The sequence below is a fragment of the Camellia sinensis genome, chromosome 9 (assembly GCF_055761805.1).
Source record: "Camellia sinensis isolate YWXY chromosome 9, ASM5576180v1, whole genome shotgun sequence".
NCBI classification, from domain to species: domain Eukaryota; kingdom Viridiplantae; phylum Streptophyta; class Magnoliopsida; order Ericales; family Theaceae; genus Camellia; species Camellia sinensis.
Window position 1 is genome coordinate 126,828,299 of NC_138969.1, and position 26,213 is coordinate 126,854,511.

Here is a 26,213-nt window from a genome sequence, read left to right on the forward strand (position 1 = left end):
TCACTGCCAAGAAATCAAGCCGTTGGGGTGACGGGCACAGTCACTGCCAAGAAATCAAGCCATTGGGGTGAGGGACACAATCACTGCCAAAGAATCAAGCCATTGGGGTGAGGGACATAATCACTGCCAAAGAATCAAGCCATTGGGGTGAGGCACACAATCACTGCCAAGGAATCAAACCACTGGGGTGAAGGACACAATCACTGCTAAGGAATCAAGCCATTGGGGTGAAAGACACATTCACTGCCAAGGAATCAAGTCATTGGGGTTAAAGGACACAATCACTGCTAAGGAATCAAGCCATTGGGGTGAAAGGACACAATCATTGCCAAGAATTCAAGCTACTCATTGCCATTAGGCTAGAAGGGGCAATGATACCTACAAACAAACTCTGACGTCTTGCGTGTTGCCTACAAAAGAGGGAAAAAGACATGAAATAATTGGGGAAAAAGAAAAACCTTCGTAATTCGTACAGTTAAAATTCACTTGCACGAATCACGAGGGGGCAGGCATGGATTAGATTATTAGATTTAAAAAAAAAAAATTGTGAGGGTTCAACCAAAGAAGTTAAAGGAAAAACAGATTTTTGTAGCTTGGGGTCTTGCTGTTATTTGTTCAAGGATACATGCAGGTTCTTTGGTCATATCCACAAGCAAAGACTTTGTATACAGGTTGCTGCTAAACAACACTTGTTCGTTGCTACTGTAACAAACAAGGGGCTGAAAATTTTACATAAGGGGCTGAAAATTTGTGAGGGTTCAGCCAAAGAAGTCAAAGGGAAAGCAGATTTTTGTAGCTTGGGATCTTGTTGTTATTTGTTCTAGGATACAAGCAGGTTCTTTGGTTATATCCATAAGCAAAGACTTTGTATACGGGTTCCTTAGTCATATCCACAAGCAAAGACATTATATACAGGCTGTTGAAAAAAAAAAAGAGGACTTTTTTTTGCTCATATTTTGGCTTAGCAAAAATCTGCTAAATAAATAAATACATGCTGTTACAAAAAAAAATGGTATATCAAGTTTTTTCAAAAAAAATAGCAACGAACAGGTTGCTACTATTAAAAAAAGAAAAAGAAAAAGAAAAAGAAAAAAAAGTGGACTGTTTTTGTTCATATTTTGGTTTAGCAAAAATCTGCTAAATAAATAAATACATGTTGTTACAAAAAAAATGGTATATAAAGTTTTTTCTTTTCTGCCATCATAAAAAAAAAAAAGAAAAGCTTCTGTTTGTGTTCATGGTTAGCAAAAAAAAAAAAAAAAATGGTAGCAGCAGTAGTGTTGAAAAAGAAAAAAGAAAAAAAAGGTGCTATTGATAAAAGGCATATTGCATACTTGATTGCCAATAAAGGAACTTGTTCTTTCTTGAAGAAAAGAAATTTTATGATAGCAGCAATGTTGAAAAAAAAGGTGCTATGGATAAAAGGCATATTGCATACTTGCTTACTTTGTTGCGTTTGGAAAAATGGTGTGCCAGGTACAGGTATCATCTTCATCCTACCCATCTCTTAAAAAAAAAAAAAAAAGGTGAAAAGAAAGAAACAAAGTACAAGGGAAGAGTAGAACTTTGTTATGAATAAAAGAAGGCTCTACGACAAGAACTTTGTTTGGCCTATTTAGATTCCTGGTCTACAAAAAAAAAAAAAAAAAAAAAGGTTTGAGAAAAAAAAAATGGTAGCGGTAGTGTTTAAAAAAAGATGCTATGGATAAAAGGCATATTGCATACTTGATTGCCAATAAAGGAACTTGTTCTTTCTTGAAGAAAATAAATTTTATGGTAGCAGCAGTGTCAAAAAAAAAAAGGTGCTATAGATAAGAAGTATATTGCATACTTGATTGCCAATAAAGGAACTTGTTCTTTCTTGAAGAAAAGAAATTTTATGCCTTAAAAAAAAAAATGCAGAGATAGAAGTCTTGTTAGGCCAAGGAATGCTACTGCATGCAGAATTTATGAATCCATGAAGTTGGTATGGGTGTTGAAAAAAAAGAAAAAAATCTGCTGGAAGGCAGCCATGTCAACAATTCTTGTGCAAATAAAAACAAATAAATAAAATAAAAGAAGAAGAAGAAGAAGAAAAAGAAAAAGAAAAAGAAAAAGAAAAGGGCTCTTCGTTTGTATTAGCAAGGACGTTACTTGGGCTCATGATCTAGCAACAAAAATGCTTGCAAGACTTCAAATATATATATATATATATATATATTAAGGCAGCAAACAGATCTTTACTGTGACAGACAGACATAAAAAAATAGGGCAGCAGCTAAAAGGGGGCTGCAGTTTTTTTTACATGGTTGTCTCAATTTTTAGAAGGGTCTTTGTTTGTTAGACGATTTGGATTTATGGTCTAGCAAAATGGGTTGTCTTTGTTTTAAACAAACAGGGTAGCAAATAGATCTTTATTGTGACAGACAGACTAAAAAAAAGGGGGCAGTAACTAAAAAGGGTTTGCAATTTTTTTTACATGGTTGTCTCGATTTCAAGAAGGGTCTTTGTTTGTTAGACTATTTGGGTTTATGGTCTAGCAAAATGGGTTGTCTTTCTTTTAAACAAAGAGGGTGATAGTTTTTTTCCATCATATAAAAAAAAAGTTTGTTTGGTCTCATGATTGGCAACAACAAAAAAAAAAAAAAAAACAAAAAAAAAAAAAGATGAAAAGAAAGCAACAGATAGGTTCATATTATGATGAAAGTATAAGGGAAGCATAACTGATTAAAATGAATTTGAAGGAATTCTTTTGTGCCTTCTTTAAAGTGTAAGAAGAACAGCTTCTGCTGGGAAAAGAAGAAACACAATGTCCAGACAACCTCTGATGGAAATAAATTGGAAGGATGAAGACCTAATATGCACTATAAAATTTGTAGAAGGTAAAAAAAGAGGCTGCTAGAAAATTGCTGGAAACCAAAAAATTCTGCTGGGAGAACAAAGTTGCAAGAGGAAAAATATCTATTGTCCACATGCATGGGTAGGTGTCATATAAAGCAAAAAAAAATTGCTTAAGAAATGAGGTAGTGGTCTCCTAAAATATTTCAAAGAAGCAATAGTTTAGGTAGGATTTGAAACACTCCAAAGAAGCAAGAGTTTGTGTAGGATTAGAAATCCTACCAATGCCAATCCATCCTATTCCATTTAGACAAACTCCTAAAATGTATATATATTTCCTGGGAAAAAAAAAATCTAATCCTAAAAAATAAAAATATATATAAAAAAAAATAAAAAAAATGGCAAGTTGGAGGCCTACAAAAGAAAAGGTCCAATTAAAAAATTCGTGGCATAGAAAAGGAAAGGTCCATGATAGCCGAGAAAAATCCATGATAGCCTAGGAAAAAATCTTCTGTAAAAAAATGGTGGCAAGTTGGAGGCCCACAAAAGAAAAGGCCCAATTAAAAAATGGTGGCCTAGAAAAAGAAAGGTCCATGATGGCCTAAAAAAAAAAAAATCTGCTCTAAAAAACAAAAAAAAAAAATAGTGGCAAGTTGAAGGCCCACAAAAGAAAAGGCCCAATTATAAAATAGTGGCCTAGAAAAGGAAAGGTCCATGATGGTCTAGAAAAATCCATGATAGCCTAGAAAAAAATCTGCTATAAAAAAAAAAAATGGTGGCAAGTTGGAGGCCTATAAAAGGAAAGGTCCAATTAAATCTTTGGACCTTACCCGTGACCCTTATGAAAACAAATCCCTGAAAAGAGACCCATGCCAAAAAAAAAAAAAAAAAGAAAAAAGAAAAAAAAGGCCCATGCAATAAAAAAACAAAAAAAAGGCCCATGAAAAGGCCAAAGTCCATAAAAAGAGATCTATGCAACAAAAAATGATAAAAGGCCCATGGACTATAAGGAGCAATCAATCCATTTGAAAAAAAATACAAACCCTGAAAAGTGGCAGAAAGGGACCAAGACCAAGAAATAATCCCATCCAAGACCTAAAGAGGATCTAGATAAAAGTGCCAATTTGTCGCGACTCGCACAATTAAGAAAATTCACTTGTGCAAGTCACGATGGGGCATTTGTTGACACATAAATTTCAACCAAATTTATGTTTAAATTTCAAATACAGTCAATGACACAGATAGAGTCTATAATAGGAATGTTGTAGGTAATCACTTCCTAAAAAGGATCAATATGATCCGTTGAAGTGCATAAATAAAACAACGTCGTTATTCAAGATGCTGAAGTAATACGTGGAGCCTACGAAAGATGACACCTGTAGAGCATACAACAAGAACACCATACAGGATGAAACCCCAAAGATCAATCTGGTTAATTAGATATACGATTAATCATATAGCGCTATCATTCAAAATTCAGATGGCACTATCGTTCAGTTTGAAATTCAAATTAAGGATGAGGCATTCTTATCACTTGAATGGCCCTCTATAAATACGAGGACCATCACACAAGATCAGGGATCAGAAAATCAGAAATGAGAAGATCAGAGAGAGAGAAAAAGAAATCAAGAGCTAAAGAAGTCATTACAAGAAAGAAGAAGAGAAGCCCAGAGAACTCAAGAGCTTACACTACAAACGCAGAATGACGATGAATAGGTAAAGGGTTCCAAACCCAAGAATTGTACTATGTATTCGAGGGTTCAAAACCCATAACAATTTCAATAAAATATTTATTTTTCTTAAATTGTCTTCTGTTATTTATTTTGTTTTTCATTAATCAGAGGTTTCATGTATATAAATGTGTAATTAACGATCTAGAATACATATCGAAAATAGGAACCTGCTTTACAAATAATTAACACTGCTTAGTCCAAAAAAACACTTCGGTTGCGTTTGGTAGAGTTTTAAAATTATAATTTAAGAATAGAGTTATATTTTGAGTTTGTGAGTTTTGAAATTATGATTTGAGTGTGTAAAATTTGTTTGGTTATGAGATTTGAATTGAGTTTGAAATAATTGATGTAACATATGATATTTGATTCAAAAATTTATAACTCATAACCAAATACACAATCTAAAATTTTATTCAAAACTCATAAAAAAAAATTAAAAAATTAAAAAAATAGTTTTTATTTAATATATAAAAAATAACAAGTATTTTTTTTTTTTGCACTGTTCCGATCAACTGGCCGGATGACCAAGTAGGGCAAATTTCAAAATTCAAATCCGGCCTGACATGAGTTTTCAAAAGTGGTGTGGAATTAATTTTTGAAAGTTGTAACCAAACACCATACTCAATATGGGTGTGGAGTCATGATTAGAACTCCACACCAAACACAGTCTTCATGTTTCAAAATTTGTGTCTACAACCATACCTCAATTGAAACAATATTTTCCTTTACTACAAAGATAAAACCCCTTTCACTAGATTTCTTTTTTATTTTTTGTTTTATGCTTGGCATGATTTTAATATTAAACTATGATTTGTAAGTTATTTAATATATTGACATTTAATTTTGATTTATATTTTTACTTTTGACATTAAATGTTAATTGTAAGTTGGACCTCAACAAATTAAACTATTTAATTAATTTTTATATTACTTTAAATTAAAAATAAATATTTTTTTACTAGCGTAGGTAGCCGTACCCGTACCTTTATTTAAATTTTTTTTTTTATTTCATCGTATCGACGTACCCGTATTATACCAGTACCAGTACTTGTACCTATACCCATGCTTCATAGGATAAATGTAACAAAAAAAAATTGCATATCTACTACGAAAACAGCTATAAAAGGAAACCTACTTCAAGAAATGCAAATGCAATGTCTAGGAAAAGCATTGAGCTTAAAAAAAACCCTGCATGTTGTAGAAGGGACTTTTCTGATTGTCAAGTTAAATCACAAGTACAAAATGTGAACTACAACCTTAGATCTTCATATTGGATACAATGACCAAACTTTCACAACAATGACCCATTTTTGAGAATCAATCTTAATGAGGGTATCATTTACATTTGATCTACTACTCTCACTTGGTTCACCAGTAACCTCTGCAAGAACAAGACCCATCCTTGAAATGGTGGAAGCGATTGGAATCTCTCAAGACAATCTCTCTCTGAACGCTCTTCGACATGAACTTGGCCATCTCATGACAATCACCACATACTCTAAGGTTCTTGGTGATGCGTATGGTTTTGCCAGGTGGCGAGCTCAATATTCCAAAAGCCATGGCCAACTTCTCGCTATGGCCACAAAGAGCTGCTTCCTTTTCCATGTCGTCTGCATTGATTAAAGCGTACCTCAATTTCGGAAAATACCCATCTTCCTTCATTTTCATTCTCAACTTCTTTAACAACAACTCTATCTTTTTGGCCTCTGGATATGAATTACTACCAGCAACAAAGATATGAACTTTGCCCTTGATCTCTATCCAACTAGAACCCGGATTCTTTTTTAAGCCATGCCGGCCAATTTTCTCCCTTAATTTTTTCACTTCTTCCCACTTCTCTGCCTCTGCATAGATATTTGCTAGAAGTACATAATACCCTGCGTTATCCGGCTCTAATTCGAAGACACGTTCTGCTACTTTCTCTGCCAGTTTTACATCATGGTGGATTCTGCACCCACAGAGCAAAGCACCCCAGACAGTTGCATCTGGCTCAATAGGCATGGTCTGAATGAACCTATATGCCTTTGATAATTTCCCTGATCGGGCAAGAAGATCTACCATACAAGCATAGTGTTCCAACTTGGGCTCAATATTGCAATCTTTCTTCATAATATTGAATAATCTCCATCCTTCATCAAGTAATCCTGAATGACTGCAAGCATAGAGAATAGAAATGAAAGAAACTTCATCAGGCTCAATGCCTGTTTGTCTCATCTCATTAAATGCATCAACAGCTTCACTCCCGAATCCATGCATGCCATATCCAGCAACCATAACTGTCCATGAAACCAAGTCCTTCACAGGGATCATATCAAAGAGTAACCGTGCAAGAACTAATGCACCACATTTCACATACATGTCAACGAGTGCATTAGCAACATATCGATCTGAATACAATCTGTTTCTCAATATGTAACTATGAATCTCTCTGCCTCTATCTAAAGCTGCTAGGCTTGCACAAGCTGGAAGAATACACGTCATTGTTACATTATCTGGCTTTAATTCACGCTGCATTACAATGAACAAATTAAGTGCTTCATTGGAAAGAGAGTTCTTCGAGTAACCTCCAATCATGGTATTCCACGAGACAATGTCCTTCTTGGGCATCTGAGTAAAAACAGAGTAAGCATCTTCCATGTTTCCGCATTTTGCATACATGTCCATGAGAGCATTAGAGACGGATAAATTTAAACGGATTTTGTTTTCCCTGATGTAATTATGTACTTCCTTACCATTCTCCAATGAACCACTACAAGCACATGCATGGAGAATGCTTGTGACGGTAAAATTATCTGGTTGTACACCTTCCTTTTTCATTTCATTGAACAATGCTATTGCCTTATCTGATACACCATCTCGAGCATATCCAGCAATCATTGAAGTCCATGACACAACCGTTCTTTCACTCATGTTCTGAAAAATTTGAGTTGCACCATCAATGTCGCCACATTTTGAATACATGTCCAATAAAGTATTGTTAAAAGTGATTTCCTTGTTGAATCCAGATTTTATTGCATAAGCATGAAGTGCTCTACCCAATAAAATGACACCAATATTTGCACAAGCTGAAAGAACACTGACAATTGTAGCCAAATCAACGCTAATTTCTGAACTTAGCATCTCTATGAAAACCTCAATTCCCTTCTCATCAAGGCTGTTAAACACATACCCACTAATCATAGAATTCCATGTTATTACATCTCTGTCACTCAATTCATCAAACAACTTATGTGCACTTTTTGTTCTTCCACATTTGAAGTAAAATGTAATTAGAGAATTCACAACTGTATTATAAGAACCAAATCCCAATCTCAACAAAGACCCATGAACCCGCTCACCTTCCACTACACTTCCTTTAGCTGCAAAACACTTCAAAATGCACGAAAACGTATATGAATTTGCTTCAACTCCCAACTCTTGCATTCTTTTATACAAAAGTATACATTCTTCAAAATTACCATTCTTTGCATACACATTCATTAGCATGTTCCAAAGGAAAACCTTTTCAATGGAAATCTTGTCGAAAACCCGCCTTCCCTCTCTCAAATCCCCACAACTCAGATACATAAAGACAAGTTTCGAACCTAAAACACTGTCAATTTCAATGCCAAATGAATCTATAATTGAGTGAACCTTGTGTCCATCTTGCAGAGATTTAACATCAGCACAGAGCTGCAAGATTGAACAGTAAGTTGCCAACTCTAGCTCAGATTTTTGAGACTTGCAGAGAGAGTCCATGGCCATTTTCAGATTACCCACTTCGCAGAACTTGCGAATTTGGGCGTTGTTGCCTGTAATTGGTTGGTTTATGGTTTGGCTGAACAACCCAGAGGCTCGAATGGTGCTACAAGAATGACCAATTTCTGAAGATAAACGAGAATTTCTTGAAGATTGTTTGAAGGAAACAAACCCATTATGATATCTGTTAGAATCTTCTCTTCGATAGTGGTAAAATGGACAGACCCACAAATTTTTTGTTGTGGTTTCGGCCATCAATATCATGGCTCTCTCTCTCTCTCTCTCTCTCTGTGCGCTAGTATCGTTATGGAAAAACGCGGGAAAATCTCAATCAGTAAGACAACAACTAGGACACATTGAAGAAGACAATACACACATAAGAGGCACGTGATTTACACGCCCCTGAAAGCGGCGTGGACTTTGGAAGCTTTGTAATACTTGAAGGAATTTTTTGTAAGTATATAAAATGAATGTTTCAGGGGTTGGGAGTTGGGTGTGTGAATCCAATCCATTTTCTCTCTGAATCTCTTAGATTTTCCCGGAAAATATGGATGCAGTTGCTTTCTATCCTGGCTTCCACTTGCCCGCTTTTTCTGTTTCCGGCAAACCCAAGTTGGCAAAACCCTTCTTCTCTCTGAAAGGTACGAACTTTTCCCATACCCTAACCCTAATTTCTCATTCTGAAGGCCGACCTCTATAAAATCCCGATAGTTGTAGTTCTGCTGAGTATCATCATAAAAATCACTTTATAGTGCTGAGAACTAAATGGTTTTTTGTGGATTCTGTTGGCTTTTATTATGCAAGTTTTTAGTGGAAGATGTCGCCAGCTCCTTTAAGTGTATAAATTCACATCGAATTATGTATTTAGGTACACGAGTATATCACTGTGTCGGTATGTGGAATTGGGTTTCTGAATTTTTTTATTCTCTCTGGTGGGTTGATGATGTAGTTGCTGATGTAGAAAATCCAAATCCCAACTTCACACAAGCTTTATATGTTGTTGGAAGTGAGTTTTATGTATGTGCAGTTTGATTAACTGGAGTGGTTTTGGCTCCCTATATATTGTAGAAGGTTTAGGTAGTGTGTGTGTGTGTGTGTGTGTGTGTGTGTGTTGGGGGGGAATGAAGCTTTTAGCTAGCACACTCAATGATTTTGGCGATTTTTGCCAGGAGAAACTCAAGTCAGTCATTTATAGAGGGATGAGAGTGTTTAGCATAGCTTCTGTATATATAGATTAGAGTGCCCCTGCCCTTCCAAGAAGCTCCAACCATGGTTAGGTAACTTGCTCTACTTGTACGGGAGACTCTTTGGCTTTTCTTTTTTCTTTTTTCTTTTTCTTTTTTTTTTTTTCAGGCCGACCACCGCTCTTTGGGGGTAATGTCCTTTCTCCCGACTACAGCTCCTCAGGGAAGTTGTCATTCTTTCCCCGACCATGTCTCCTCCAGGGGTTGGGAAGCGCCCAGATGTATCCCAAAAAAATTGTTGGACACCCCACCTTTCAATTTATTTGTTAACACCATTTTACTCCTAAGTTAAATTACCAAAATGGACAAAACTCTAACACTAGCCAGCCCAGCTCTTGCTAGTTCCCCCTTCTCTGGCCAAATGCCATCCCCATGCCCGTTTTTGCTCTCTGGTGCCATCTCCTAGCCCCTCCCCCACCTTCCTTGTAACCCCCACGTCCTCTCCCATATTCTTCTTTGGGAAGGATGGGGAAGGGTGTGTCGGGGAAGGAAGGGGAGTGGGTGATAGGTGACGGGAAGGAAGGGGAAGGAGAGGGGGAAGGTGGAGACGGGATGGGGGCATTGAGGAGGGAAGGAGAGGGGGTGGTGGCGTCAAGAGGTAAAGGGAAGGGTGACTGCCAACAGGAGGGAAGGGGAGGCGCTAGCTAAGGTGGCTGGGAGGGTGGTTGGGGGTGGGTAGGTAGGGGTAGGGTTGGATTAATTGGGGTTTTCAAAAGAAAAATAAATAAATAAATAAAACAAAATACTAATTTGGGAGTAGAGTGTCTTCGGAAATGGGGTACCCAACATTTTTTTTGGTGTGGATTTAGAGGCACTCAAGGAGCTGTGCTTCTCCCGATTTGATGTGTAACCCAGTCGATTGAGATTTCATTTCAGCCGTTTGGCTGTCATACCCCACTGACCAAGTACATGATCATGGTCTAAACATATACCTCCTCTCACAAGTGTTATGAGTTGATTTGTGAAAGGGTTGTATGACCAAAATGCTCGTAGTATAATTTGTAAATTAGCATATTGAAGAAACTTCTAAGTACATATGGTTTTCAATTAATTGTCCATCACTTTATTTGAGTTTCAATCACAATGGTGATAGTTGTAATCCTAGACAGTTTGTAACTTCTTGTGAGGTGGTAAGTGATGAGGCTTACTGGTGTCCAATTATTAAACCAACTATGCCAGTAGATGCAGCCATTATGTCTATATACCTTGTATTGTTTAAACTTCTTATCTCAAATATAATGTTGAACTTATGGATCTACAGACTGGCACCTAGGGCTATAAATGAGTCGAGCTAAACCAATTATTGCCTCGTTTGATCTTGGCTTGACTAAATTTTTAAGTGTTCAAACCTGGCTAAGAGCTTGAATCGAGCCTAAACAGCTAAGCTTGAGCTCTTGGATTAAAACAAAACTTGAGCCCGGCTCATGTGGACTCGGCTTTCAATGAGTAAACTCGTGAATAGCTGAAGTCAACTCATTCTGTTGGTTTTCTTCACTTATATAAAGCCTTTGTGCCTATTGAATGCATTGAGAAAGCAACAAGACAAGGGACGCTTAAAGCATTGCAAACTTGGGACCAAACCAAGTCTTATACAAATATTTTTTTTGAAGTCCATTAAGTGACTGTCCCACATCAAAGAATAAGAATGCTTGAACCATTCCCACCCTTTATGAAAGTGTTTTCCATCCTATTTCCTTACTTTGAGCAATTCATTAGTTATTTAGAGATTGCTGAGTTGGAGAATGGGTTACCATGAACTCTAATTAGCATTTTTGAAAAAGCTAGGTGATTAGAGAAGAAAGGGGTGACAAAAGGTTATATCGATGTGATTAGGGACATGTATGAAGGGGTGATGACCATTATTAGATCGCCTGCTGGAGAGACAAATGAATTTTCTATCACTGTAGGGTTACACCAAGGATCTACCTTAAGTCCTTATCTTTTTGCTTTAGTTATGGATGAGTTGACGAGAAATATTCAGGATGACGTGCCGTGGTGTATGTTTTTCACAAACGATATTGTGCTAGTGGATGAGACTAGAGAAGGAGTTAATACAAAGTTGGAGATTTGGAGAAAAACTCGTGAATCTAAAGGATTCCGGATAAGCAGAACTAAGACAGAGTATATGGAGTGTAAATTTAATAACAGTAACAATGAAAACAGAGGAGAAGTGAAGATTGAGAGCCAAAAACTGCCTTAGAGTAAACATTTTCGTTATTTAGGGTCGATTATCATAACAGCGGGGGAGATTGATGCAGATGTAGCCTATAAGATTAAGGCGAGATGGTGTAAGTGGAAAAGTGCGTCTGGGGTACTGTGTGATAAAAGGTTAGTTCTATAGAATAGCTATTAGACCAGCGATGTTGTATGGGACGGAGTGTTGGGCAACAAAGAAACAACATGTTGATAAGATGAGTGTGGCTGAAATGAGGATGCTAAGGTGGATGTGTGGCAAGACTAGACAAGACAAGACAAGACAAAATTAGGAATAAATGTATACGGGAATGGGTAGGAGTAGCACCGATAGAAGATAAGTTAAGAGAGAATCGATTGAGATGGTTTGGTCATGTTCAACGGAGACCAATAGAGGCAGTAGTGAAGAGATGCGATGCTATAACAGTAGATAGGAGTGTTAGGGGACGGGATAGGCCCAGATTAACGTTGACTAGCGTTGTAAATAGAGATATGGATTTACTTAATTTGACTAACGAAATGGCCTTTGATAGAGCCGCGTGGAGAAGAATGATTCATATAGCTGACTCCATTTGATGGGACTTAAGACTTGGTTTGGTTTGGTTATATATATATATATAATATGGGTCATGCTAATAAGAGTCCTAAGGGCTATCAATAAGAATCACATAAAAATATTTAGGGTTGAATTTCTCTTATGTTTACATCTCAATCTGAAAGAACTTGAGGGGCCAGTGAGACCCATCATGGGTTCCGTTTTGACGATATGAACCATTTATTTTGTAAGGCTTTTAATGTACTTTATCCACAAAAAAAATTAATTTGATTCATGTCTGAAAAAATAGACAGAAAATATATTTTTGAAAATAGACCATCCATTTTTTTAGAGACAAACACTATAAAATGAATATGTTACAGTTATTGAATCGACTTAATTTTTTTGGTGGATGATATATATTGAGGGTCCTACAAAATGAATGGTTCAGATTCTCTCAATGGGACCAGTGTTGGGCTTCCACGGACATCTCAAATTCTCTCATGTTGAGATGTGAATATGAGAGAAGCCCAATCCAAATATTTATACTCTCAATACACATATCCCAAAATAACATATTTTTTACACATTTCAATAAGTTTTATACACATTCTCCAACACCAATAATAGCCAAGCTTTTAAGGGCTGTTTTTAGCATTTTCTATATTAGATTAATTTAATCGAGCCAAACCCAATCGAGGCATCCACACAATTATAAAAATAAAAAATAAAAAACATACAAATGGCCCTTGTTTTTCTTTGGTGATTTATTATTGGATCCACATGCGTAATGGGCTATGTATATAACTATATTCTTGCTATATTTCTGTTTGTCAAGGCTTTTTTTTCTGCTATTGATCATATGACTGCGCACTTCATGGCTGTTTATAACTTGCACAGCCATTTTGATATTAACTTATCAGCATTAGTGTAACGAAAGAATGTCTGTCGACTACAGACTGAGGTATCATTTTTTGATGCAGCTTGTTCAATTTGGCAGAGATTGCAGATGGGCCTTCACTGTTTGCCTCCCGAAAGAATTATACTCGATTAACCGTTTTGAGCATAAGGGCTGATGGGAACAGAAGAGGCCGGCATCCTCAAGAACATATAGCAACAGGAAGAACTGAAAAGACGCATGATGAGAATAAAATATCTCAGTCATCTGATGGTAAAACATCCAACTCAAAGAACCAGGAAGAGATAATTGCTCTTTTTAGACGTATACAGTCTTCCATATCAAAAGGAGATTCTATAAGTCCTAAGATGAGAAGTTCCAACGCATCTCAGGATAATACCTCAGCTGAATCAGTTCTGGAAGTTCTTCGTCAGTCAAGGAAGCAAGTAAAAGGTAAATGCAATTGATACTTCTCCTGTTGCAAATATGGCAAAATTGAATTACCCTTTGTCGTTTGATCCGTGTACAAATTACCCCCTATCATTTGGAATAAGCCATAACCCCCTTGTGGTTTATGAATTAAAATACACCATAAAACCAATTAATAGCTTAAACAAAAAGATTAAAATACCCTTGTATATAAGTAACCTCATTGTGCAAACCATGAATATTTCGTCAATTTTTTTGGAGGCAAAATTCACTTGATTTACTACATGTGTGATTTACACCTTTGATATTTGGAAATGAGTACATAACTTTCTAATATCCTGGAACGTGCTTCACACTTGTTAACTTGGACGGAATGTTTGACGATGCACTTCAATTCACAAACTACAAGCAAGTTATGTGGTTATTTTCAAATGATGGGGGGTAATCTACACATGGATCAAACTACAAGAGGTAAAGTGGAATTTGCCCAAATATTTTGATTCACATGAATTGTGTTCAGTGGTTGTTTTGCTAGTTGAGTCTTCTCAAATTTGCAATCCATGAATTACCTTATAATTCCGATTCTTGTAATTTAGGAGAAAAAACTTCAAAGAAGGAAGGGAATAGAGCATCGACAAGGAGGAGAGAGCTTCTGCAGAAAGATCAGAAAGTTCAAGAATATCCGTCACCAGCAGACCTCCAGTTAACTCGGCCACCATCAAATTTTGTGAAGAGGTCCCCAATCCCATTTGCATTCAGCTCAAGAAAAGAGGTTGTTGAGCAGAAGATTGAAGCAAACGCTGCCACAGCTGGTGAGGAGATAGCGTCACAGAATCTTGAGGACATGAAGCTTTCTGAACTGAAAGAACTTGCAAAGACTAGAGGAATTAAAGGTTACTCAAAAGTGAGGAAGAGTGAGCTTGTGGAGTTGCTGAGGTCCTAGGAAAGATCAAAACTTGGCCTCCCAATGCAACAATACATGTTTGCGTCTCCTCTGCACTTTTTGGTACACAAGTGTCAACTTATTTTGAATTTCCTTTTCCCACATAGCTTGGTTGTCTTGGTGTACTTCCAATTTTCTTTCATGTAAATTTAGCATAAGGAACAATGTAACGAGGTTAGATTTGGCAGTTAAACAGTGTCATGTGTTGCACGGTCATATTTCCTATCTACAGTTTTTGTGTTTTATCAGAAAGTTAAGTTTGTTCTTCAGCATAAAGAACTTCATTGTGTTTACAGATTGCTCTGGGAATTCGAATCTGGATTTACATAATTGAACATGGACCAAGTGCAATTCTTTGAGGCTAGCATTGATTTTTGCAGTAATGGACATGGGATTTAGTGGATTTGGAATCTAGTTTTAAATTACACTGATCTCCAGTCAATCACAACCCATCCACGCAACCATAAGCTTCCACTCCACTTAGCCCCTCGTGTCAATTACCCACGCCCAGTGGCGGAGGCAGCAAGGGATGAGGGGGTCACGTGCCCCCCTGAATTTTGGGATTTTTTTTTTTTTTTGCAAATATAAAGAAAGAGGGTGATTATTGATTTAATGGTTAAAACTTGACCTAATAACCTTAAAGTTATAAGTTCAAGTCTTGGGACCACCACTTTGTGTATTATGTCAAAGGTTAGGTGTGTACTCAATTTTTCTCCTCCCAAACACACATTAATGTGTACTAATTAGGCGTTATTGTTGTTGTTTTGTTGCAAATATAAAGAAAATATTTTAAATAAAAAAAATTACAAAAATATTATGAGAGTGAAATGTCAATGACATTTTAAAAATTATGAGAACAATAATGGTTGTTTTGAATGAAAATAAAGAGACTATTATAAAACATATCATCTATGAAAATTTTATGAAAAATTTTGAATGTAACGGTGATGTCATTATTAGTGACATGCAAGTATAACTAATCTCACTATAAAGATATGAAATTTATTGGATTGTTAGTTACATCTGACATGTGAGGTTCACTCTCTATGTGTTTATTTACTATTAAGGTGATATCACATACTAATGATAACGTGGTATTACCATTATATTGAATTTTTAATCAAATTTTGTATAATTTTTTTTTATCATTATATAATTTATTTTAAGACTTATATCTATATTTTTTTTCATATTGTCCATGATACACTAGTTATAAATAACATTATTTTTTTTGTGTTCCTCGAAATCAATAGTAAAAACTTACATTAAATATTTTTGTAAAAATTTTCAATAATATAATTAATAAGTGCCCTCTCTAGTTTGATTTTTTGGCTCCGCCACTGCCCACGCCGCCGCCGCCACAGCACCACGTCAAGTAGAGGTTATGGCTATGTGATTGCTGGGCAAAGGATGGGCTATGATAGTCTTGATAAAAGGGTTATGGTTGGGCGATGGCTGGGCTTTGGTTAGTTGGAAGAGCGGGTGTAATGGGGAGGTGTATGAAGTTATTGTTGTTGCAGAGTCTTGGGGTAAAGATAGATGATGAAATAAAATAGTGTTTGTAGCGATAGATTGTACATGATTTCTTAAAGTCAATTTACAAAATACTTGACAAGTGAGATTGGATAAAGAAGACACACACAATTAACAATAACGGCAGGCATAAGAAAGAGAGAAAACAAGAATTGTTGTATTTTTTGTTTTTTGTTTCTTTGTAATTTGACACAATTTTAAAGGGTAAAATTGGAAATGTAATAAAATCTTTTGATGATGTCAACAATATATGTTATTATTATTATTATTATAAAGTAACAAAAAATGAAAATTTGTAACAAAAAATCTCAAGAGGTTTCTATCATTTTAGAAATTTCAAGAAAAGTTTATGTAATATCATTAAATCTCAGGAAAAATTAACAGTATGGGAAATAATATTTCAATATAGAAGATAAAAATATTTACAAATAGATGGGATGCAAGATGAAGAAAATTCAAATTCGAATTCGAATTCTAATTAATTCATACTTCAAAAAGACAAAAAGGAAAATGTATATGTGAAATATAAAAGAATGATTATATTAATAATAAATTTTATCAATCAATTATGTAAATCTATACAAACACCATATACAAATAGAAAATAAAATAATAAAATATATTTGATATATTATTAAAAATAAATATTAATTTTTTTTTTTTTTTTTTTTTTTTTGTTGCGGAGTATTCACAAGCCTTATTAAGCTGAGTTTGAATCTACTCCAATTTGACTCTATTATTAAGCGAGCTTAAAAATTGAGTATGGCCTCGTCCTTTTAATAAACATATCGAATTCAAATGAGTGGAGATCGAATTATTTATCAACAACTTTTCATTTATAAACTTAAGTACAAGTAAAAATTTTGTATAAATGCAAGTGAAACCTGTGTCCGACTCAAATATTGTGTCAGCCCCACACAATTTACACTTGCACCAATCGCAATTACCACTAGCGTCCATCATAATTTTACTTGAATCAATGCATGATTTTCACTTACACTTGATAGAGTTCACTTCAGACCAACAAAGTGAGAGGATTGCAAGTTTGCAAGGGGAGTAACTAATATACTTGTAGTGACTAAAACTAGGAGCTTACGGGGTGGGAGGGGATAAGTGGGGGTACGAGCAGATATGTGCCCGATAGCTTGCTAAACTTGGCTGAACCTGTCATGATTTACTGGGCATAAGATTATAGTTTTGGGTTAATTAGTGAAATAGTGATGTTGTATATGTACACAGAGAACCAAACATAGAACCAAATACAAAAATTATTTCACCGGACGACTGTTTGGATAACCGGAAGACATCATGATAGCCACGGTTGACACCATGACAACTACGGTCGATAAGCTCTGGCTGGACGACCAGATGCATAGTTTCTATGTTCAGATATGTGTTCGGTGTCTGTGCGCCTAAACTGTTTGTTAGTGAAAAGTTCATTCCAATAGAGCTATATGTTATTTTGTCCAAGATTTAATATTTTTTGGTGATAAAACACATGTTGAAGTAGCCGATGCTACCGAAAAAATAGCAAGAAAAGTCATTGGAAAGTCACCGACGTTCAATGGGACCGATAGCGACGAAAGGTGGCAAAGAGGTGAATAGATATATAATATACGTATCAATAGTTGATATTTAAACAAATAATTGAACACTTGAACAGATAGGTAGACACCTGTACATATGTGACACAAATTATATTGTATAATTATTTGAATTGCCAATCTTGAAATGATTAAAGAGACCCCCAAAATATGACAAATATTTATATTGTACAATATTTGGGAATAAGTTGAAACGACACTCAAACGTATCCTTACCCCTCCCCCCCTCTTTTTTTTTTTTAATTTTCAAATAGGAGAAATTATTGCTACACTCTCTAAGATTTATTTAAACTATAAATTATCTCTTGTGATTTGAAAAATTATAAATATTCTTGTCAGAATTTTTTATTTAATAGAATTAACTGAAAAAATAAAATTTCTAACTATTCTTCTATACAATAATAAAATTATCTGAATTATTAATTGAAATAAATTTTTGATATCTTTAAAACTGCTAATTAACTTGATAATTTATTAATAAAATGAGTTATTTGTTATTAAATTAGACACTTCAGGGGGCTGGATGTAAATTCCAGAACCAGATGAAGCAATTTGAATTTTAATCAAACCTCATCAATGTATTTGTAATTTACCGTTTAAAACATGACAAATATTTAGGGAAATTCTACTTATACCAACAACAACAACAACAAAAACTTGTTACGCCTTTAAATTTTTACTCCATCTGTCCTAAAATAATAGTTCATATTTTGGACATTTGACTTTTTAAAAAATTATTATTATTATTGTAATATTATATTTTCAAATTTCAAAATTTACCCATAATAAATGCTCTAATCATGGTGACGGGAGATCAATTTTGAAATTTAAAACCAACAATGTGTGTAGTTTTTTATTTGACCAACTGTAATTTTATTTTTAAAATTATTATTTTAATTCAAAAAAGAAAGGGCAAAAATGAGAAAATCACATAATTGTATTCATTGACTTTTCAAATTGGACATTCATTTTGGGACATTCAAAAATGGAAAAGTGGACTAACAAAATGGGATAGAGAGCAATTTTTTTTTTTTTTTTTTTTTTTATCACAATTTTATCCTTTGCCTAAAATTAACAATTGATCCCTAAACCCTAATTCTATTTCCACCATCTCTGCTAGCGACCCTTCAACTACGTCCAGTATCTCTCCAATTACCATTACACAACCCTTCACCACCGTAGCATCATCCCTCTGTCGTTTTACTACCGAAACCATCACCACCGTCATGACCACAACTTTTGCAGCCCCTTACCGCCACAACCCCCATTTTTCTATCGTCCCACTGTCACAACAATCACCGCCAACCACATCCTAGTGTTCTCTCTCTCTCTCTCTCTCTATCTTTTTCTCTTTCCCAGTGATAGAAAGTGGTGAGTTTGGTTCGCGATGGGGCTGGGGTTTCGAAGCTCGATGGGATAGCTGGGTTATGATGGGGTAACGATGAGAATAAGGATCGGCAACGAGAGATAGTGATTGTGAGGGAAGTCACTGGTGGGGGTGGGTTTAGATGTTAGAGTTAGAGATGGTAGTTGTAGCGGTTGTGAAGGAGATTGTCGGTGGTAATGAGTGGAACTAAAACTTTCTCTCGCTATCTAGGTTGTGGGGCTGGGGTTCGCGATGGTCGCGACTATGAAAGTTGGGTTCGCGAGCGGTGGTGGTCGCTGTGGTGGGCGGTTACGAGACTAGGGTTGCTGTAGGTAGTGATCGCAGTAAGTGGTGGTCGTAATGGCTGGTGGTTGTGGTGGTTGTGGAGGTGGTAAGGGAAATTATTGTCATGGTAGCTCAGTGGCGGCAACGGATGACTGGCGGCGGAGGAGACGGTGGTGGGATGAAATTAGGGTTTGAAATGTGAATGGGTATAAAGAGAGAATGAATTTGTAACACTCTGAGTTTTTCGTTCATCACTCGAGCGATGGATTGGTCGCTCAAACGGTCATTCGAGTCTTCCAGTATCTTTACAGGTCTGCTAAACTTCTGGGAGTGTGATTTTTTTTCGCTCTAGCGGTCTTGGCTCATGAAGCGGTTCTTCTTGTGCTCGAGAGGTGTGCTTCTATCTATAAACTTCTAAGAGAGTGTCTTGTGCACTCGAGCGGTCACTTTGTTCGCTTGAGCGGTGCCACTTGTTGTGTTTGGTCGCTCAATCGGTGTTTTGCTCGCTCAAGCGGTCTATCTATTTTCAACAGCTATAAAAGTCACTTTTAGTCACATCTTGATCACTTTTCTCTCACTCTTCTCTTTTCTTCCGCCATTGTTGAGCTTTCAAGCTCTTTCCATCTGGTTTTCATCTACTTCTACCCATCTTTGACCCATAGTCCCTTAGACCAAAACATAGAGGGTCGTGAGGGCTTCATTTGAATCTAAGCGGATCGTGTTTTCGTCGCCATGGGTTTTTTTCTGGTTTCTCCTCTTCGCTTCAAGAGGTAGGGATTCCTTTGTTCTTTTTCAATACCCTCTCTATAGATAGACATGTGGTAGATTTTATTTCATAAAAAGCATGTTCATTGTGAATTTTCAAAAAGCATATAAAGGGGATCTAGAGTTTGAATGTTGGAATAGAAATTGCAAAATTGACATTTGTTTGGGTTAATTGGGTAGTAGGTCAACGTGTTTAGGTAGTGAGGAAAGGAAAGCCCTAATTTAATAATTTGACCTAATGAATTAAAAAGGGGTAAGGTTGAATAATGTTGGTGTTTTGTTAATTTTAGTTATGTTATTGTGTTAGTAGTATAAAGGGAGAATTAATTTTGGTGTTGGAATTTATTTGGGGTAATCTTGTTAAGTTGAATTGGTTTATGGCTTGATATCCATGGATGCAGTTTTATTGAAATGTGGAAATTGGTTTTTGGGAAAGAAAAGGATTTGGGTATGTTAACTTGGAAAATAAAAGAGTTCAATTTGAAAAGAGAAAAAAACCATGGTGTATTGTAATTTTAGAATTTGAACTTGAGATTGGATTTTGAAACCGTTGAATATTGTTGTTATTATCATTATTGTTGGACTTAAGGTCAAGTGAGTATCGCATTACCGCATTATGTGTGTTTAAATAATTATGCTTAAAGGTTTTGTCCTTGGTCATCGGTGGAGGATGACATTGTGATGTTGAATAGATTTATGTTTGTAGTGTACTCAAATTATTTATGTTTGTTGAATTATGTGATAGTTGGAAATGTGCATGCGCTGAGAATAAGGGGTACCATTACCTTCCAGCTAGCACCTAGAGAATTGGTTGCGCTGAGAATGTGGGGTACCTGTACCTTCTAGCTAGCGCTTGGAGAACTTGGTAGAGGTACCATCATTACCTTCCAGCTTGTGACTGGTAAATTGGTGTGAGTATTGGAAAGGTGTATCCTTGTTTTACCATGCTTTAGGCAAGTAGAGTGTTGTTGGGTTTCTTGTTATCATCTCGGTTCTATTTATGTGTATCATGCATAGTGATGATTATTTTATGGAGGATGTTAGTTGTCTTATGTGGTTTTGAAAGGAAAATCTTATATGTATCATCTTATGCTCATTTGGGATGTCGTTGTTTGGGAATGAAAGGAAAATCTTATATGTATCATCTTATATGTATCATCTTATGAATCTGCTTCGAAAACCGGTTGTTGTTGGGCGAATTTAAAATAAAATGGTAACAAGAAGAAAGAAAAGCAAATGGTTGTGTTGTTGAATAAATGAAAGTTTTTTGAGAAAAGTATCTATGTAAGTATATCTTTGTGTATAAATTGGCACATATGTATATGATATGACATAAAGCATTTATGATCATAGCTATCTGTAAGTTGTTATTATTTAGGATCATGTTGAGATCCCTACTGGACTTTATGTTCATCTCACGTTGTTAATCCTTTAGTGTTTTAAGATAAATGATCTTCATTATCTATTGGCCACGATGCCTCTTATTTGTTGGCGGAATGTTATTGTTGTAAAAAGGGGTTGAACCCTTTCCTTTTTATGTAATGATGTAAGCCTGCGGACAATTTATTGTAATTATGTTACATGTTGCATTTATTTCGTATACAAATGAGAGAATCTTCATTTATTTATCTTTATTAAGATATTGAAACTTTAATCCGTTATCTCTAAAATTGTTTATAATAATGATTTGGTAATTATAGACACCCCACTTTTGACCGCCCGCAAGGCTCAAGCGTTTTGCCCGGTACACTCGATGATGAAAGTGGTGTTGTGCGTGGTTCGAGGTCTCAACGAAGGGGCCATGTTTAAGCTTCGAAACAATACCAAGCCTTCCATATGCCCACTGATTATACCCAAGAAATCCATTTTTATACATTGTGCCACCCTATGTTAAGTCTGAAGCAGAAAAAACAGGGGAACACATTGAGGCCCGCCCGTGCCTCATTGAGGGTAGGCCATGGCAATTGATGGTCGGCCGTGCCTTAGTAACGACAAACACTATTCTAGGCGGGAGCCCTCCAGCTGTCCATTTTTGAAGATATTTATGACTTCTCTTGCTCAAATTCTATAAAAACAAAGTTGTATCTCTGTTTTAAGGGTTGAAGTTCTAACAAGCCTTTACACCACCTTAAGAGCTCCTCCTTCTCCTTCTTCTTGTGCAAGCAACACTTTGAGCTAACCTATCACCTTAAACTTATATACATACACGATATACACCTTCACACCTTAGCCTAAGAACCTTGGTTAAGCATTGAACACCATAACTCAAGCTTGAGAGTGTGGTGAGACTTAGTTTGATTCATAGCAAAAGCTTACTTCCTTGAGAGGTATAAGCTTGTCATCCTCTCTTTTACTTCTTGTTCTTTCATTTGCTATATAATTCTTGTAGTTTTATGTTGTTTTGATTCTATTCCAAGTGCTTGAGTTTGGGTTTGGAAAGCTACCAAAAGGATAGAAAGAGTTTACACTTTTTCTACACCTTTACCTATAGCTCAAACCCTTAATTTTACACTATTTTTCTTTGCTCCCTAAATGATTTTCAAAGTTAAAAAAGGGATAAAGATCATGCTTTGAGGTTTCAAAAGTTGAGGGGCTAGTGACCCCTCCTTATTCTTGCTTACTAGTCTTGTTTTCTGTCCTAGTTTATTAGCTTTTTAGGCTCTTTTCATGCACTTTTAGCCGTTTTTTTTTTTTTTAACCTCTTGAGGGCTGTTTTAGGGTTGTTCTTTACATAGTTCATGCTTTGATTAGCTTGGTTGTTGTCTCATCAGTTTACCTACATAGCTTGTTATACATTGTTCTTAGCTTTTCTTTTACTCATTTCCATGTTTAAGAACCTCATTTTAATAATCAATTTGTCATTCATCTATTTCCTTTAAGAGTTGTTTTAATTGGTTGATGGTTATTCAAAATGTGAACTAGTGATTTATGCTTAATGGCTTAATCTCTACGGAAGTTCATTGCCAACGGTGTAGTCTCTGTTTCATGTTGAGAATCACCTCTCATTTGACATATTTCTCACTTAGTGGATGTAGTCTTTAGTGGACGTAACAATCAACTTGGAATTAATGGATTAAAGGATGGTAAAGACTAATGAATTTGGCTTAAAATGAACCAACTCACATAAAGAAAATGAGTTATATTGCTTGGGGTTCGGCCGGATGTTGTGTCGGATCCATTGTGTCAAGGGTTATCTTACATCAATCCATGATGTTTTGATGAATATTGAAGTGTCTCTACCTCCCTATTTGAGTTCACTCTATGATAGGAGAAATGGGTAGTTGTTGTTCTTGTCATTTATTGATTTTTGTCCAAAATTGTTTCCGAAATCATCAAGCAATCAACTTGCTCATTGATGGTTTTAGAAACAAACTCTAACCTTCTCTCGAGGCTTTCCCATGACAGAGTAGTATGAGAAGGACAAACAGAGTTTAGAATACTCTGTCTACACTGTTTTTATTTCATAGCACAAAACAGAATTTTGCATGAAATTGAGGCACGGTCGGCCTTCTTTAGACCCGGCCGGGCTTCATTGAGGGCCAGCCAGTCATCAATGTTTGGTCAGCAGTGTATTTTTAGAAGGCAGTGGCTGAAGGTGAAACAAAGCAAGCCTGGGGCAGACAGAGTTGTTCTTGGACATTGTGCATGCAACCCTTACACATCCTTGCTTGCATCACGATCATTGTTATAATTAATTTATTATTGTTGTTATAATTAGTCTTGTTAATTATTAGTGTTGTAATTAATTAACTTATTATTATTGTTTATTTGTAATTATTATAGCTAGTTAGCTTAAATAGCTAGTTTACTTATCATGGTTATCCTTGTTGTAATAGCATAGTTAGTTAGTTAATTCTTCGCTTATTTATTCATTTGGTTTTGTAATAATTAGTTTAATTTGGACTTTCGGACTTTGATTCGCACTCTCTTGCACGAGGGCAATTATGTAATAAGTTGTATATCTTTCAACCTCACATCTTTCTCCCTTTTATTTACTTGCTTACGATGGTTAGAATAGGACATCATTTTTTAAATTAGCATTCTTATGCCTTACATCCATTGTCTTGCATGTATACAAGGTTCGGCTCATCATGTTAATCCAATATCAATGTTCAAACTCATTACTTGAATATGTGCGTTATTGCATGTCTTGGATGGAATCATATGCCATGCTCATAGTCGAGCCTATAAATTACATAATGTGTGCATTGCATTAGTCATATTGCATTTAATTAGGAACATGCATATTTTTCTAAACAATTCTGCTTTGTTTTGGCTCGGAGTACTAGGTGAGTAATTTTGTACTTTGGTATCTTGCATCGAATGTTTGTGTTATCATGTCAAAGCATACTTCCATGAGGCTAATTGCTTAAATGATATAACTATTTGAATGCATGTGGATGAAGGCTAGTTGCTTGAATTAGGATAGTTTGATTAATGTATATTTGAGCCCACTTTTTCAAGTGGCACATTCACAAACTCTTTTAAAAAACAAACATGAGATCAAGTGTTCCTATTCTTGCACATTAGTCTATACTTTTATGTGTGCGCATCACATAGTAACAATAGCCTAATAATCGAAACAATAGCATATAATGTAAATAAGATTCACATCATGATTAGTAGAGGCCGATCTTTGATTCGGCGAGCGGGGGTGCTCAATTCATGACTTTCCTCTCTCGTACCTAAGTTCGCGAGCCGAGATAATCTTGGTGATGACAGACACGTGGCCTTTGGCACGAGTCATGAGTTTCCTAAATTTCTCAAAAATATTTAGGTAGCAACTCTGTATCTGGCAAAGCAGTCCATTTTTGGCATTTTGATTCAAAATCGATTTTCCAAAAGATTTGCCGAATTTGGACTTTTTGATGTTTATCTATTTCACATTGCACTTGTGAGATTAGATTCAGAACCGTAGGAGTTCGAACTGTATAGCTTATCGTCTTCCGAAAGGAGCACGAGAAGTCGAGCTACAGTAATTTTATTCGAGTAATAAAAATGGAGCGTTACGGAATTGGTGGGGATGATGATATATTGGGAATTATAAAGAGTATAATGAGATAAAAAGTGGGGTAATAAGAAATGGGGTAATTCTATTTACACATTACTAATTCTCTCAGTACACACACATAATAATTTTTAAGATTTGAAAATATCTTAGTTCACACCTTAACTTTCCATTACTAGTCCAAGTTAACACACCACTTCTCTGTTTGAATAGACATTACAATCCATACCAAAATATCTTCATCTTCAAAACACCAAAGACCTTCATCTTCAAAACACCATAGATCTCCATCGTCGGAGTTGAAGATCTCTATTATTGACAGAGGGTTTTGTTCTGTTAGTGCATTCTCGTCATATGAGATCTCTATCGTCGCCATTGTTTCGCCGTTGGCTTGCCTGTGCATTGTCGTCGTTTCAGATCTCCACCTTCACCGTCGTCTCGCCAGTACTTTGTCGACGTTAAAGATTTGTCATTCACACCCTTGATTCACATCTTTGATTCTCACTTTGATGTGTTTTTCTTATTTTCTTTTGATTTAGTTACCGATTCAACTTCCATTGCAATTGTTATTTTGAGTTTGGCTGAACTCTAGTTGTCTGAACATAAAATCATCGTAAAACAAAAAATAATAAATAACAAATTGAATATGTTCAAAATATTTATGTTGAAAAAAATAAATACGTTCATATTTTATATGATGAACAATTTCAACTCGTTCAGATTTATTATGTTAAACATTTTTATATGTTTATTTTTATTTTGTTGAACATAAATTAGATTTTATACTCCATCTGTTCCAAAATAATGGTCCCTTTTGGGGAATCCAACTTTTTTTTTTGTAGTACAATTATTGCACTTTAAAAAAATTGATTTCCCAAAATTACCATTTGATAGTATGTTTTTTGAAAAATATCAATGTCATTATTGTACTTTTTATATTGTTAATGAATTTAAAAGAAGAGCAAAATATGAAATTTATATTATTTTTGTACTAAATTTTTGAAAAGGGACTAATATTTTGGGACAATGAAAAATAGAATAAGGAACTAATATTTTGGGATGGAGGGAGTATATTATTTGTTTGTTTGTTTGTTTGTTTTTATTTATTTTTTTGTAAATGTTG

General features: G+C 35.5%; 2 protein-coding genes across 3 annotated transcripts; one reads left to right on the top strand and one right to left on the bottom strand.

Annotated features, from left to right (window-relative positions):
- Nucleotides 1-5,725: 5,725 nt before the first annotated feature.
- Nucleotides 5,726-8,551, bottom strand: DOT4 (Pentatricopeptide repeat (PPR) superfamily protein). Its single transcript, XM_082887644.1, has one exon. It carries the CDS (start codon nt 8,549-8,551, stop codon nt 5,918-5,920), a length of 2,634 nt encoding a protein of 877 aa, XP_082743770.1. The 3' UTR covers nt 5,726-5,917.
- A 235-nt stretch (nt 8,552-8,786) lies between these two features.
- On the top strand, nt 8,787-14,805 carry LOC145798752 (uncharacterized). Of its 2 annotated transcripts, none has more exons than XM_082887646.1 (3): nt 8,787-8,928; nt 13,260-13,610; nt 14,183-14,805. In XM_082887646.1, the coding sequence occupies exons 1-3, from the start codon at nt 8,835-8,837 to the stop codon at nt 14,527-14,529; spliced, it is 792 nt and encodes a 263-aa protein (XP_082743772.1). In that variant the 5' UTR covers nt 8,787-8,834; the 3' UTR covers nt 14,530-14,805. The 2 variants fall into 2 exon arrangements, with proteins under 2 accessions (XP_082743772.1, XP_082743773.1); XM_082887647.1 differs by lacking the exon at nt 8,787-8,928 and adding an exon at nt 9,542-9,564 and having other exon boundaries at nt 13,243-13,610.
- The last annotated feature ends 11,408 nt before the right edge of the window (nt 14,806-26,213 follow it).